The sequence below is a fragment of the Hyperoodon ampullatus genome (genome assembly GCF_949752795.1).
Source record: "Hyperoodon ampullatus genome assembly, chromosome: 16".
Lineage (NCBI taxonomy): Eukaryota > Metazoa > Chordata > Mammalia > Artiodactyla > Ziphiidae > Hyperoodon > Hyperoodon ampullatus.
The window spans coordinates 71,982,117-71,996,106 of record NC_136929.1 but is presented as its reverse complement, the minus strand read 5'-3'; the positions used below and the strand labels follow the sequence as shown (position 1 = coordinate 71,996,106).

At 42.0% G+C, this 13,990-nt stretch overlaps 1 protein-coding gene across 1 annotated transcript; it reads left to right on the top strand.

Annotated features, from left to right (window-relative positions):
• Positions 1 to 1,243: 1,243 nt before the first annotated feature.
• Positions 1,244 to 1,657, top strand: LOC307065244 (2-iminobutanoate/2-iminopropanoate deaminase-like; the record flags this gene model as incomplete). Its single annotated transcript, XM_079722069.1, has 1 exon — positions 1,244 to 1,657. The coding sequence occupies one exon, from the start codon at positions 1,244 to 1,246 to the stop codon at positions 1,655 to 1,657; it is 414 nt and encodes a 137-aa protein (XP_079578195.1).
• Positions 1,658 to 13,990: the final 12,333 nt, after the last annotated feature.

Sequence of the window (13,990 nt, the reverse complement as noted above, 5' to 3'; positions counted from 1 at the left end):
GCTTTCTAAACAGAAGAGTCCTTTGCCATCTCCCCAAACGGAAAGAATACTCAGACTAAACTGGGTTCTCTAGGATCCAAAGTCCGGCTTCTGTCTACACATGCAGAGCTTGGATTTAATTCTTTATTTTGGCTTCCTAGCTATCAAGACAGCTAAAAGCCACGTTCATAGCTTACAATAATCAAGTCAATTTTGACTTTCCTACTACACATCATTTTATCTTCAAACTTAGAAATAATTAAGCCACCTTTGCAGGCATTGCAAATTGGGCTAAAAATGAGGGAAATGCCCTATGACACATGGTCTGTGAATGACTTATATCAGATTATCACTTCTGAGTAGAATTTGAGTTTGACTCTGTTCGTATATGAGTTTTGATGGGCATGTTTTCGACTTTTGTCTCCATCTGAAGTGAAAAGACAGGTTCATATTTTGTGTCTCACTGTAGATATCTTGCCCAAGGCTGTTGTCTTGCCCCCAGCCATCTGTCCTAGTGGAACTGCCATCACAAAGTGCCATTTGCATTTATTTATCCATCCCTTCTTTTTCTCATAACGGTGATGATGTGTAAATTATGCTATTAACATCTCATAGACACTGTTACATTCTGGATGGCTGTGTGCTCCTGGGCACAGCTGTTTCAATCATTGTTTCCTTTTACTGACAGAAAGGAGAAACCAAAGGTTGTTTTGACAATAATCTTTTTTTTTTTTTAATAAAGAGAAACTACTGGAAGGAAGGAAGAGTAAGGAAGCATGAGGCCCAAATTATTTGTAGGAGGGGGATGCACAAGAGGGTCAAGAGTGGCTTATGAGTCAAATCAATTGATGCGTTGGACAAACAGTGGGTTTGTAAGATGCATTGACATTGAACCTGGAAAGATGTTTTGAACTGAAAGAGGCATTGGCTGGGAGCAGAGTCACTGCAAATGATGCCGTTGACAAGGTGGGGTCTCCTTGCTCCAAGGGCACGTAGAGAACCAGGCTGAGTTTTGCCTTATTAAGAAAATCCATAGCGTTTATGCATGTCAGGGCCAAGATTATTAATTAGAATGCCTAAAATCCATATTTATCATCGGTTCACTAGGCTATGCTGTACTGTCACTTAACAAACCCTTCTGGGGATGCTACTTGTTTTGCTTAAATGGCAATTTTAAGAAGACCAGAACACACCTGTGAGACGCGAGTAGGAGCAGTATACGGGGTAGTTGTCGCCAAGGGGCGGCAAGGGAAAAGGATTAGCCATGTCGCCTTTGATCACAAAGGTGATCAGCACCGTGAAAGCCCCAGCGGCTATTGGTCCCTACAGTCAGGCTGTGTTAGTCGATGGGACCATTTACATTTCAGGACAGCTAGCCGTGGATCCTGCAAGTGGACAGCTTGTGCCAGGAGGGGTGGCAGAAGAGACTAAACAAGCTCTCACAAACATGGGTGAAATTCTGAAAGCAGCAGGCTGTGACTTCACGAATGTGGTAGAAACAACTGTTTTGCTGGCTGACATAAATGACTTCAATACTGTCAATGACATCTACAAGCAATATTTCCAGAGTAGTTTTCCTGCAAGAGCCGCTCAGGTTGCTGCTTTGCCCAAAGGAGGGCAAAGTGTTGAGACTGAAGCAGTAGCTGTCCAAGGACCTCTTGTGACAGCATCGCTCTGAGTGGGCCCAGTGTTATTTAGTCTGGAATTTTAATAATGTTTTTAAATTAACATCTTAATTTTTACAATCTTTGTTGGGAAGTGTAAGGTTGACTGAAATATCTGAAGTTATTTTGGAAATACCATATAATAAGGGGAATTGAATGTGAATTGAAGATTAATGATGAATCTGGTTACTGATGTTATAAATTACACCTCTATAATACTCATATTACTGGATGTGGGGAAAGAGACACGCATTACATAGTTACTCAGAAAAATAAAAGTAAAGGGAAATAACATGTAGGAAAGATGAGTTACTATTCCTGAGAAATACTGAAGAGCACACCTAATTCAATTAAACTCTATTAATTTAATGGTGTGAAATATTTAGTTCTCGTGTCAGATACATGATTCTGCTTTTACTTGAGTAAAATTAAAGCATTTAAGTTTGAATGGTAGAGGTAAAGGAGAAGAAACTGACCAAATTTTATAAAGATAATATTTTTCTAATGGAAATAAAATAGCATGCAGATTAAAAAAAAAAAGACCAGAATATAACTCTTTTTCTCAGAATTCATTAATATATTCATTGTGTTGGGGGAACACTGCCTTGTCATGTTTCCAAAATATAATGTCTTTTGGATTGTTTTAAAATTGCTGTCCTGCAAAATTCATTAGCAGTACACTGAGAAAAGGAGAAAAAGTCCTGGTCTGTCTCTCATGCTGTCAGAGTTGAAGTGAAGTAACAACACCCAGCCAGGACTCCTACACTGACACAGTTTGGGGATCTTGCTTTCCAAGCTTCCTGAAACTAATTACAGTTGTTTGTGGACTAATGAACTTGTATTTTTGTGGGCTTGTGCTCAGCTGTGGGGAGGATGTCACTCAGTCACCCCCTGTGGGAGAACACTGCCAGACATTGATGAAAGATTCTTTAAAAGAACAGTCACATAGTTTGCATCACTTAGAAGCTTATAATCCAAAGAATGAAAGAGGACCACATCTCAAAACACCAGAAAACACAAACAAAGGGAACCTATAATGAGTATGTAATAAGTCCTGGTCTATATGTTTCAGTTCTCTGGCATTTGAATCTATATAGGTAAATGATGTGTTGAAAAAAATCCCAGAGTCACTATTAGCTTAGCCTGGAATAATGCTTGGTATATAGTAAGCATTCAATCATATTTGTGTTTTTTTTTTTTAATTTTTTAAAATCAAAAAAATTTTAAATTTATGTTTTAATTGAAGTATAGTTGATTTACAATATCATGTTAGTTTCAGTGTACAGCATAGCAATTCAGTTTTATATATATATAAAATATATAAAATATATATATTATGTATATATTTTATATATATATATTCTTTTTCAGATGCTTTTCCCTTATAGTTTATTACAAAATATAGAGTATAGTTCCCTGTGCTATTATACAGTAGGTCCTTGTTGGTTATCTATTTTACATATAGTAGTCTGTATATGTTAATCCCAACCTCCTAATTTATCCCTCCCTCCAGCCCCCTGTCCCCTTTGGTAACCATAAGTTTGTTTCCTATGTCTGAATCTCTTTTTGCTTTGGAAATAAGTTCATTTGTATTTTTTTTTTTACATTTCACATGTAAGTGATATCATATGATACTTATCTTTCTCTGTCTGGCTTACTTCACTTAGTATGATAATCTTTAGATCCATCAGTCATATTTGTTGAATGAAATAATGACATGAAAAGAATTATTACAGAGTGCCATACAATTTGTAACGTACCTTTAAACATGTAATGTTAGGAATGAAGATTGTGACTATCACAGTGCTTGGTACAGATTTACTTTTTTAATAAAATTAAATTCAGGAAGGATTTCCTGGGTAGCTACCATCATGCCTGCATGGAATCCAAAGAAGGAATCCAAGTCAGCCACGTTCTTAGTGGGTTTGGGGGGCTTGCTTGTAGCGCCTCTTGTCAAAATATTTTCTCCAAATATGTCTGGAGAGATGGGACATGGGAACCGTGGGAAGATGCTAGGCCAGTGAGAAGGGAGTGGAGCCAGGTTTTCGTTCTTGTTCACTCACCGTGTGGCAGCCCTTACCCAGGCCCAGGGGGCAGCCTCTGTCTGGGACCTACATCAGTTAGGGCGCTTGAGGCCGATCACACTTAATTATGGTTTGTTTTCATCTCGTACTCCTGAGCCATCACATAAAAGCCAGCCCTGCCCCCTCGTCCATGACTACCTCATCCCTTTTATGAACGTGTCTTCGGTTCAGTTTCCTAGAAGCAGAGTTTGAGACAGGGATCTTGGTGCACATGAGTTACAGGGAATTGTGCTCTAAGAAAACCCATAAGGGAGTCAGGGTAGGGAAATGGCAGGGCTGGTAGGATCATGCTGAAACCTGATGAATGGGCCACAGCAGTGTTTCCGAGAGAGGGATATGCTGCCCCCTCAATGCACGGCAGCCTCCAAGGCCATGTTTCTCTCCTGGTGTCAGGAAGTTCAAAGTGCAGTAGTTGGTCCTTCACTTTGGAGGAAATGTTCTCCCTTGCCACAGACTACCGGACTCCTAAAAACTTTATCGACGTGCTGGCCCCTGTATCTTTGAAGAGTTGTTCCCTTACCTTCGGGAGCACATGATTCTGACCAAGACCTTCAAAGTACTGGTCATTCTTTGCTCACCCAATTGGATTAACACAGTTTCATCAATGTCCTGGACCAGTGTGATCTTCTGCAAATGTTCAGATGGCCTAAGTCCTTTCAGACTTTACTGTGACAGAGAGCAGAAGAATTAACCCAGCCCTGGGACAAGGCTTCCATGAGTAATGGTCATCCCCTGTGGCGTTAGCTGCTTCAGATCCTCTGTTTTGATCGGGGTGGAGGATGCATTTGCCAACTCAGTAGCCACAAACCACACACCAGGGTCCGTGTTCACCTGCTCTAGAAAGTATTACCACATCAGGCACGTTGAAGCTGATGGGTTAGGTCTGTGGTGGAGCTGTATCTCTCACCATGATCCATCTGGGTTTTTCTAGGGGCCAGGCTAGTGAATTAAGTGGGGTATGATGAGGACCACCAGCCCTGCATCTGTTAAGCCTTTGGAAGTGGCACTAACCTCTGCCATGCCTTCTAGGATACAGTAGTGCTTATAATGTCCTGTCTTACCTGGGATGGGAGGGGACAGTTTCATGGACTGCTGCTTTGACTTTCCTATTACAACAGTTCTTACTCCATAAGTCAAGGAACCAATGTGAGGGTTCTGCTAAGAATGTCTATTCTGATCATATATTTAGGAATTAAGGAAATAATCACTGAGGTCCATGGACTTGATGGATACACCATGACTTGAACCTGGTCTAGGACTCCCATCAGTTACCTGGGTCCCATGTGCGCCTATTCTAGCAGGGGTGCCTGATAGTACTTTGCACCAGGCCACTGGGTACCAGTGTCTGCCACGGCCCTGGATCTGACATCCCTCAGAAGGTCTGGGTATTCCCCTTTCTACAGTACACAGTTAGCCAAGTCAAGACCGTAAGTTCCTTTGCTGAAGGACTAGAGGAATCACTATACATACGTGTGTCATGGTGTTTCAGGGTCTTGGGGACCCAGTTTCTTCTTCAGTAAATGGGTTTTGTGTCTGAGAACTGATCTCAGTCTGGAAGCTGGACAAGGCATCCTGGCTTTCCGTTGGGGTGACTCACCTCCGTCTCTGGCTTGCCCACTCTTGGTTTCTTTTGGTTGTATGTCAGGCAGTGCCCTGTTGGATGCCCATATGGCTTGTCTCCAGGACACTGCGTTCTCTTCTGTAGGTCTTGCAGCTCAGCCGTCACACTGTCCTCAGAGTCTGGCTGATGGCTGAGTGCTACCACATGGCCTTGGGCATCCTGGCATCCTCTTATTCCCATGGATACTGGAAAGTCCTGTTTTGTGACAGCATCTCCTGCTATCAGCTGGGGCTTACAGAGGAGAGCCTCTGCTGAGCTTCTTGGTGACAGCGGTGTAACCCCTGTCACCTTAGTAAAAGGTCCTCCTGAGGATCATAGTCAGCTGGTGGGTCTTCCGGTCTCCCAGCTTGCCCACTTCTCCAGCTTTGTGTCCCTTTCTCCGTGGGCTGCTGTGGCAATTCTGAGGTCCCTTCTTCATTTCTTGTGGGCTCTCACTTTTTCCAGGCTTCTCTGAGCCAGAGCCCAAACCCTTGCCAGGGAATGAAATCCCTGTCATGGAGAGTGCCATATCAACAGGCTCCCCATCATCCAGCTTCACACTCTGCTCCTCCCCTTGACCCGCACCCTTGGGATCCACTCCCAGGTGTGTTCTCCTGTTCCTGCCGTGAAACCTTAACCAGTTCCTGCGGGTCCTTTGGTTTTTCATCTCTCTCTCCTCCCTCTGCAGGCCCAGGACTTTCTGGTTGGCTCCTGCTGAGATCTGACCCTAGTTATCGGTGTGGTCGCTACCAGTGGAGGTGGGGCAGACCTGAGGAGGACAAGCGTGGTCCTCTAAGGCACCCGCTTCATTTGGGAGGGGTGGGGGGGTTCTGTTCACCAACAAAGCAGGGATAATCACTTCCGCAGCCCGCAGCGTTTAGGGAAATATGAGCGCCTCTACCCAGATATCTTCATACTGAGTGTCGAGATCCCACCCCTTCCCCCTCAGGGCTTTGCCTGTGATGTAGGAGACTTACCAGAGCTGAGAGTCTTCCTTCTCTGAAAGGACGTGCCTCTACTCTTAGATTAGACCCTGAGCCTAGTTGATGGGGATGAAGGGTTCCCTATGTGCTGCCATGGAGACCTCTGGCTCTCACACTTAGCTTCGATTGATGCTTCGTTGCCCCAGTCTGTCCTTTTCTCTTCAAAGCATCAAAGCATCAGCAGTAGCCACCCAGTTTCGTGGTCCCCCAAATCCCCGTATCCCTTCAGACCTCACAAAGCCAGAGACAACGCACGAGCCAGTGTTTCCTTCCCCACGAGCATCCTTTCCCAGTTCAGCACACGTGCTGTAGAATTCCAGGGACCATCGCTACTCCTCGTGCCCCATCATTGCCAGGGGCTGGTGGATGGTTCACCTCCAGAATCCATCCTTAGGGTCTGCTTCCCTGCACTACTTCTGGGACTACCTGCCTTACCTCAGGCTCCCCAGAAGCAGAGCTGAGACAGAGACGCAGGTGCATGGGATTTATTGAGGGTGTATCTTCAGGAAAAAGCCATTAGGGAAGCAGCGCAAGAAAAGGGAAGCAGATGCGCAAGGGTGTGGCCTGGGTGAGGTCCAGTCATGCCTGGTCCACAAAGAGCCTCAAGGACATAAATTGCCCCCAGCGTTGTCCTGTCCAGAGGTAAAGAGCTTTAGGACAACCACACTGACCTTCCTCTAAAATGTTCTCTCCATGTCCTTGCCTTAACGAAGGCTCCTAACTGGGCACATACCAACTATTTCTCGTGTTTCCCACCCAAACCTCAAACTTCCTCCTAGTCTGAGGCTGTGTCTGCCTGCTACCCCTCCTGGCCAGGCTCAGCCACCAGCTTCTCAAATGCTCTCCTGACCACCCCATCCAGCCACGTTCGTCAGAGACCGTCAGGCAGGCTCCCCGTCTCTGCTACCCCGACTCCTTCCACAATTACTGTAGGTTTTACCAACAGCTACCAACGAAACCTCAAATTCTTGGACCTTCTTAACTCCCGATACCTTTACAATTCCACTGCAGCTATCTGCTCCATGAATAGGTCCTGGATTCTGCCTTCAGCCAGATCCACTTGATACCCTAAATTGGCATATCTCATTCTGACCAGTCTGCTTTCTCTGCCCAGCTCTCATCTCTGACTCCTGCTAGTCCTCTTCTTCAACACACAAAGACCTCCCTCCAATTGCTAGGGCCATCTTGTTTCTTCCACTGTGTCAGGACCCTCCTTATCTCCATTCCCTCCATGACCCAGGACCCCTTGGCTGAAAGGTGAGTCCCTAGACCAGGAGCATTAACAACGCCTGGGAACTTTGGAAATGTTTAGTCTCCAGCCCCGTCCCAGACCCACTGAATCAGAATCTGCATTTTAACAAGATACCCAGGTGATCTGTATGCACAATAAATCTAAGCAGCACTTCTGTAAGCTGCTCTACCTGCAGGTTCCCTAACTGTTGTCCTCCTGCCAGATCCACCAAGCAGAACTCCGGTCCTACGAGGACACTGCAATGTGGATAACTCCCAGTTATGAGCCATGGCTGATCTGTGCCTCCGATCACGGTTGAGCTGTCAGGGCTGTTGTTTATCGACCCTTTTCTTTGTTTTTGTCGTCTGCAGTTTCTCTCAACAGCTTTTCCAAATGCTTACCGCTTCCTTCAAGCCCTGATTCAAACCCCTACTCCTCTTTATAAATTAACCTAGTTTTGTCTAATATGTATTAGAGTAAAATATTTGCTCATGTTTTTAATCTCTTTGAATGTAATTGTTATATTTTGTTAATACAAATTTTTTCCAAGAAAGAAAGAGAACGTGGAACAATTAGGAATTAGAAAGAAAAAAAGAGTGAACAAATGGAACAAAACCCACCTGTTTGATTGTGTTATCATATATGTTCAGGTATCTGTTCTATTCCTGTACTTCTCTGTGAGTTTGATGTTTTATATTCTCAAAGGAAATTTAAAGATCATGCTGGTGCAAAGAGAAATTTTAAAGTTTCCCTTGATAACATGTACACTGGCCGGCCCACGTGTCTCTCATGATACCCTTTGCCTAATCTGAAAAACTGCAAACCAAGAATTAAATTTGAAATGACCTTGGGTCTGAATAAAAGAAAAATCTCCTGAGAGGAATGCATTCTCAACCCAGGCCTCAAAGAATTCTTCAGACAGAGTTCCAAATACAGGAGCACACAATTTTTAAAAAAATCACAAACATGCACACAAAAAGTCCCATGTTAGAGCCAGCAGAAAACAACAAACAACAGAACCACATACAGAATATTTCATTATTAAACTTATCGTAAACAGTGTTCAAAAAAAAGTATGCCTAGAGGGAAGTCCAAGAAGGAGGGGATATAGGTATACATATAGCTGATTCGCTTCATTGTACAGCAGAAACTAACACAACATTGTAAAGCAACTTTACTCCAATTAAAAAAAAAAGTCTGCTTAAAAAGTGTGTGTAATATGTGGGATTTTTAAATTTTTATTTTGTGTTGGAGTATAGTTGATTGACAATGTTGTGTTAGTTTCAGGTGCACAGCAGAGTGATTTAGTTATAGATATACACGTATCTGTTCTTTTTCAAATTCGTTTCCCATTTAGGTTATTACAGAGTATAGAGCAGAGTTCCCTGTGCTATACAGTAGGTCCTTGTTGGTTATCTGTTTTGAATATAGCAGTGTGTACATGTCAGTCCCAAACTCCCAATCTATCCCCTTCCCCACTGGTAACCGTAAGCTCATTCTCTAAGTCTGTGAGTCTGTTTCTGTTTTGTAAATAAGTTCATTTGTATCATTTTTTTTTTTAGATTTCACATATAAGCGATATCATATATTTGTCTTTCTCTGTCTGACTTAATTCACTTAGTATGATAATCTCCAGGTCTATCCCTGCTGCTTCAAATGGCATTATTTCATTCCTTTTAATGGCTGAGTAATATTCCATTGTATATATGTACCACATCTTCTTTATCCATTCATCTGTTGATGGACATTTAGGTTGCTTCCAGGTCTTGGCTATTGTAAACAGCGCTGCAATGAACATTGGGGTGCATGTATCCTTTCAAACCATGTTTTTCTCCAGTTATATGCCCAGGAGTGGGATTGCTGGATCATATGTTAACTCTGTTTTTGTTTCTTAAGGAACCTCCATACTGTTCTCCATAGTGGCTGTACCAACTTACATTCCCACCAACAGTGTAGGAGGGTTCCCTTTTCTCCATACCCTCTCCAGCATTTATTGTTTGTAGACTTTTTGATGATGGCCGTTCTGGTGCTGGGAAAACTGGACAGCTACATGTAACACAGTGAAATTAGAACATTCTTTAACATCATACACAAAACTCAACTCAAAATAGGTCAAAGACCTAAATGTAAGGCCAGACACTATGAAACTCTTAGAGGAAAATATAGGCAGAACACTCTATGACATAAATCACAGCAATATCTTTTTGGATCCACCTCCTAGAATAATGGAAATAAAAACAAAAATAAACAAATGGGACCTAATCAAACTCAAAGGCTTTTGCACAGCAAAGGAAACCATAAACAAAATGAAAAGATAACCCACAGAATGGGAGAAAGTATTTGCAAACAATGAGACCAACGAGGGATTAATCTCCAAAATTTACAAATAGCTCATGCAGCACAATATCAAAAAAACAAACAACTCAATCAAAAAATGAGCAGAAGATCTAAATAGATATTTTTCCAAAGAAGACATACAGATGGCCAAGAGGCACATGAAAGGATGCTCAACTTCGCTAATTATTAGAGAAATGCAAATCAAAACTACAATGCGATATCGCCTCACACCAGTCAGAATGGCCATCATTAAAAGGTCTACAAGCAATATGTGGTTTTAGAAGAGAGTCAATCCAAAGTATGACTCAAAGACTGTAAAAAAATCGCCAAAGAATCAAGTAGAAATTCTCGAACTTGAAAAATAATTAATTGAAATTTAAAACTTTATGGTTCAGCTACAGAAGAGATAATTCATGAAATTGAAGATTTGAAGAAATTACAGAGTGTAGCCCAGGAAGACGAAGACAAAGAAATGGAAAATAGCAAAGGTTAAGAGACATGGGGTGGTGGGGGTAAGAATGAAATAGGCCGACATATGTAATGAGACTTCCAGAAAGAAAGAAGAGAGAGAATTAGGAGAATCATCATTAAAAACTATCATGACCAAGACTTTTTTCAGATTTAATAAATGACATGAACCCTCAGACTTAAAAAGAACAATGAATCAAAATAAATAAAAAGAAATTCACACCCACATACTGTGTGGTATAATTGCAGAACACCAAAAACAAACAGAAGATTTTTATAGCAATCACAGGGACCAAAAAAAAAAAAAAAAAGAGTATCTACAAAAAGAGCAACACAAACTGGGGAGTAACTCCATAGCAACAAGAATGGAGAGAAAACAGTGGAATAAAGTTCTGGGAAGAAATAACTGGCGTTCCATGTTAATAAAACTTACTCCCAAAATGTGGAGAAAATAAGGACATTTTTAAACAAGATTTACTGCGGGGGGTGTGTGGCAGAGTCAAGATGGCAGACTAGGAGGACATGGAATTCGTGTCTCCGCACAGCTAGGGCCCCTACCAAGCACCAGTGGGGGACCACGGACACCTAAGGGGACAGGAGGAACCCCCAGTGACCAGTTTGCGGGATCTTGGTTCCCAGGCCGGACATTGGGCCTGAGCTCCTGTGGTGGGAGCTCCGAGTCCAAACCGCTGGACTAATAGGGAACCTCAGACCTCAGGGAAGATTAATCGGAGTGAGGCCTCCCAGAGGTCCTCATCTCAGGACCAAGACCTGGCTCTATCCAACTGCCTGCAAATGCCGGCGCTGGATGCTTCTACCATAATGTTTTATAATTACATCTATTATGTTCTGTTGATGTGTTTCTTTTTCTAAAGCTGTAAATTCTTTGCTCTTTCATGTTAAAGAATGGAATTTAGGAACATTTTATTTTTATTTTAGTGGTTACCTTTACACTTACACCTTTCTAAGTGTTCCCAGTCCCCTGTTTTCTTATCTAACCTTTGACCATCTAGTTTGCCAGTTTTTAATTGTATCCTTTAACTCCTACCTGTTGCCTTCACAGCAGCCAAGGAGCTTAACTTACTTTCTTTATCCTCTTCCTATTTTCTAGTTTTCCTCTTCCTAGTTTTCTTTCTTACTAGTTTTTTAGTTGCATTATTTCTTTTTAGTTGTCACGACATAATAGCATTTGTACATTAGTCTTCCATCCTGGTACTCACATTTGGTTTTGTCTTAGGTCTACAATTCTGTGCATAAATCCTTACGTCAGTCCTTTTGATGAAAATTTCCCAGTCATCTCTCAGTTGAATGACACACAAACTCTAGGCTATTCCTTCAGAAAGATTCATAGGTACAAAATTCCCTATGTCCTTGTGTTTTAAACTTTCTCTATAGCCTTGATACTTGGAGAGCTTGACTTTTTAGAAAGTCCTTGTTTTATATGTTCTTTCATTAAGTTGTTCTTTGTTCGTCTTTAAATACTGCTCCATTGTTGTCTTACTTTGAATATCTAACATTTCTGCCCTTGTAATTAGGTGATCTTTATGCCTAGAGATCTTGATTTTTTTTTCTAATCTCTAAATTCTAACAGACTTAGTAGAAGTTAAACATCTTAATGTTGTTTAAATCTGGGCTACTTTTCCCAGGTACCCAGTGGGTCTTTTCAAAATGAAGATTTAATTCTCTGAAAAGCTTTCTTACAGTATGTTTTTTTTTTAACATCTTTATTGGAGTATAAATGATTTACAGTGCTGTGTTTGTTTCTGCTTTATAACAAAGTGAATCAGCCGTACGTATACATATATCCCCATATCTCCTCCCTCTTATGTCTCCCTCCCACCCTCCCTATCCCACCCCTCTAGCTGGTCACAAAGCATGAGCTGATCTCCCTGTGCTATGCAGCTGCTTCCCACTAGCTGTCTGTTTTACGTTTGGTAGTGTATATATGTCCATGCCGCTCTCTCACTTTGTCTCAGCTTACCCTTCCCCCTCCCTGTGTCCTCAAGTCCAAGTCCATTCTCTACATCTGCATCTTTATTCCTGTCCTACAGTATGTTTTTTAAGTTTCATACCTGTTCCATTATTTTGTTTTTTCTCTTCAGGAATCTAATAATATGAGTATTAATCCCTCTTTATCTGTTTTTCATTTCCCATATTTTCTCCATGGCCCTTTTTTAATTATTTCTTTTTCTCATTTTTATTTTCCTGTTTGCTTTTCTGTCTTTTAAAGTGCCTTTTATTAAATTTTCATTTTAATTTATCTTGCTTTGAGCACTTTGTAATTTAATCTTCATTTTTGAGATCACTGTCTTTTTCTTCCATTTCAAAATTCAGTCAATAGCAGAGGTGTAAGAGGTGGTCAGATTCTTGGTCTGTTTTTCAGGGAGAGCTGACAGAATTTGCTGCTGGACTTGTATGTAGGATTAGAGTTCATTATATTATTTTCAAAGAATTGTGGTCACCTTCACTGCAAGTGCAGACTTTTTGCAAACATCAGGTATAATCACTAGTTGTGAGGCACCTACCATTTCCTTCCCTGAAGTGGTAGCATATTTGGGAATCTGGGCATATGATGTAGAATAGAAGCTACGGAGCCGTTGGTTGGAGGCCATGTGGCAATCTAGAGTGAGCATTGCTGATAATGTTTAGCGACAGACCCACACAGATAAATGGCCAGGGTCTTCTCATCAGTGGAAAAAGGGAAAGAGGAAAATAGTAGGGCGGTTGGGAGAGTGAGCTTTCTCCCACGCTTAGGCAGTAAAGAGAACAATGCACAGTGGCACCCTTAATGTCTTGTACTTCTTCAGAGCTGCAAATCGAAAGAAAGGTCCAGGCAATGTCAGAGCGGTTTCTCTGTCTTTGCTTGACAATATCTATGCAGTTGGGCCCGAGCATTAATGTTCTGCAGGGGTCGTAAACGCCCCCCACCAAACATTAGAGCAACAGCTGCGTTGGCAGGTCTCTGTGTCTTGAAGTTCTTCAACTTTAACTAGGATGAGTCTGCTCAACGCTTAATGTATTTATTCAACATGTACCGGTGCTTACTGTGTTCCTGGTGCTGTGCTGAGTGATAAGGGTGCTGTCACATCCTTAGAGGCTCTCACGGAGCTGGTGACCTTGTACAGGAAGGCAAACAGACAGGTCAGAGAACTGTTTGATTGCCATGGTGAGAGGTGCTACAAAGGAAGAGTAGAGGTTTCTGGGAAAACCTTCACCTAACTGAGGTGCTGGGGACTAGTCTTAACAAAAGTAAGAAGCCATATGCTGAGTTCAGTGAGTTACACATCATTCCCATTCCTGCAGTCATCCCGTCTGTTCTTGAAGAGGCTACTGCTTCATCATGGAATAGTAAGAAGGGTTAGGGCACTGGGATAGACACCTAGATTGGTCACAGACACCATTCCAGTGTCCAAGTCCTTTCACCCTTTCTTTATAATGGCCAGTCAGTCACATTGCTGACTGATATTCAGCTTGTGGTCCACAGTGACCATCCTTCTTATCTAATGTATGTCAAATAGACAGAGGCACTTTGCAGCTTTGCCAACTGTTGCCCATCTCTGTATCTGATTTTATCAGTTATCCAGTCTTGTCCAGCCTATTTATCCAGCTAGTAAAGGTCATTTTGAATTTCACGTCTCTTAGAA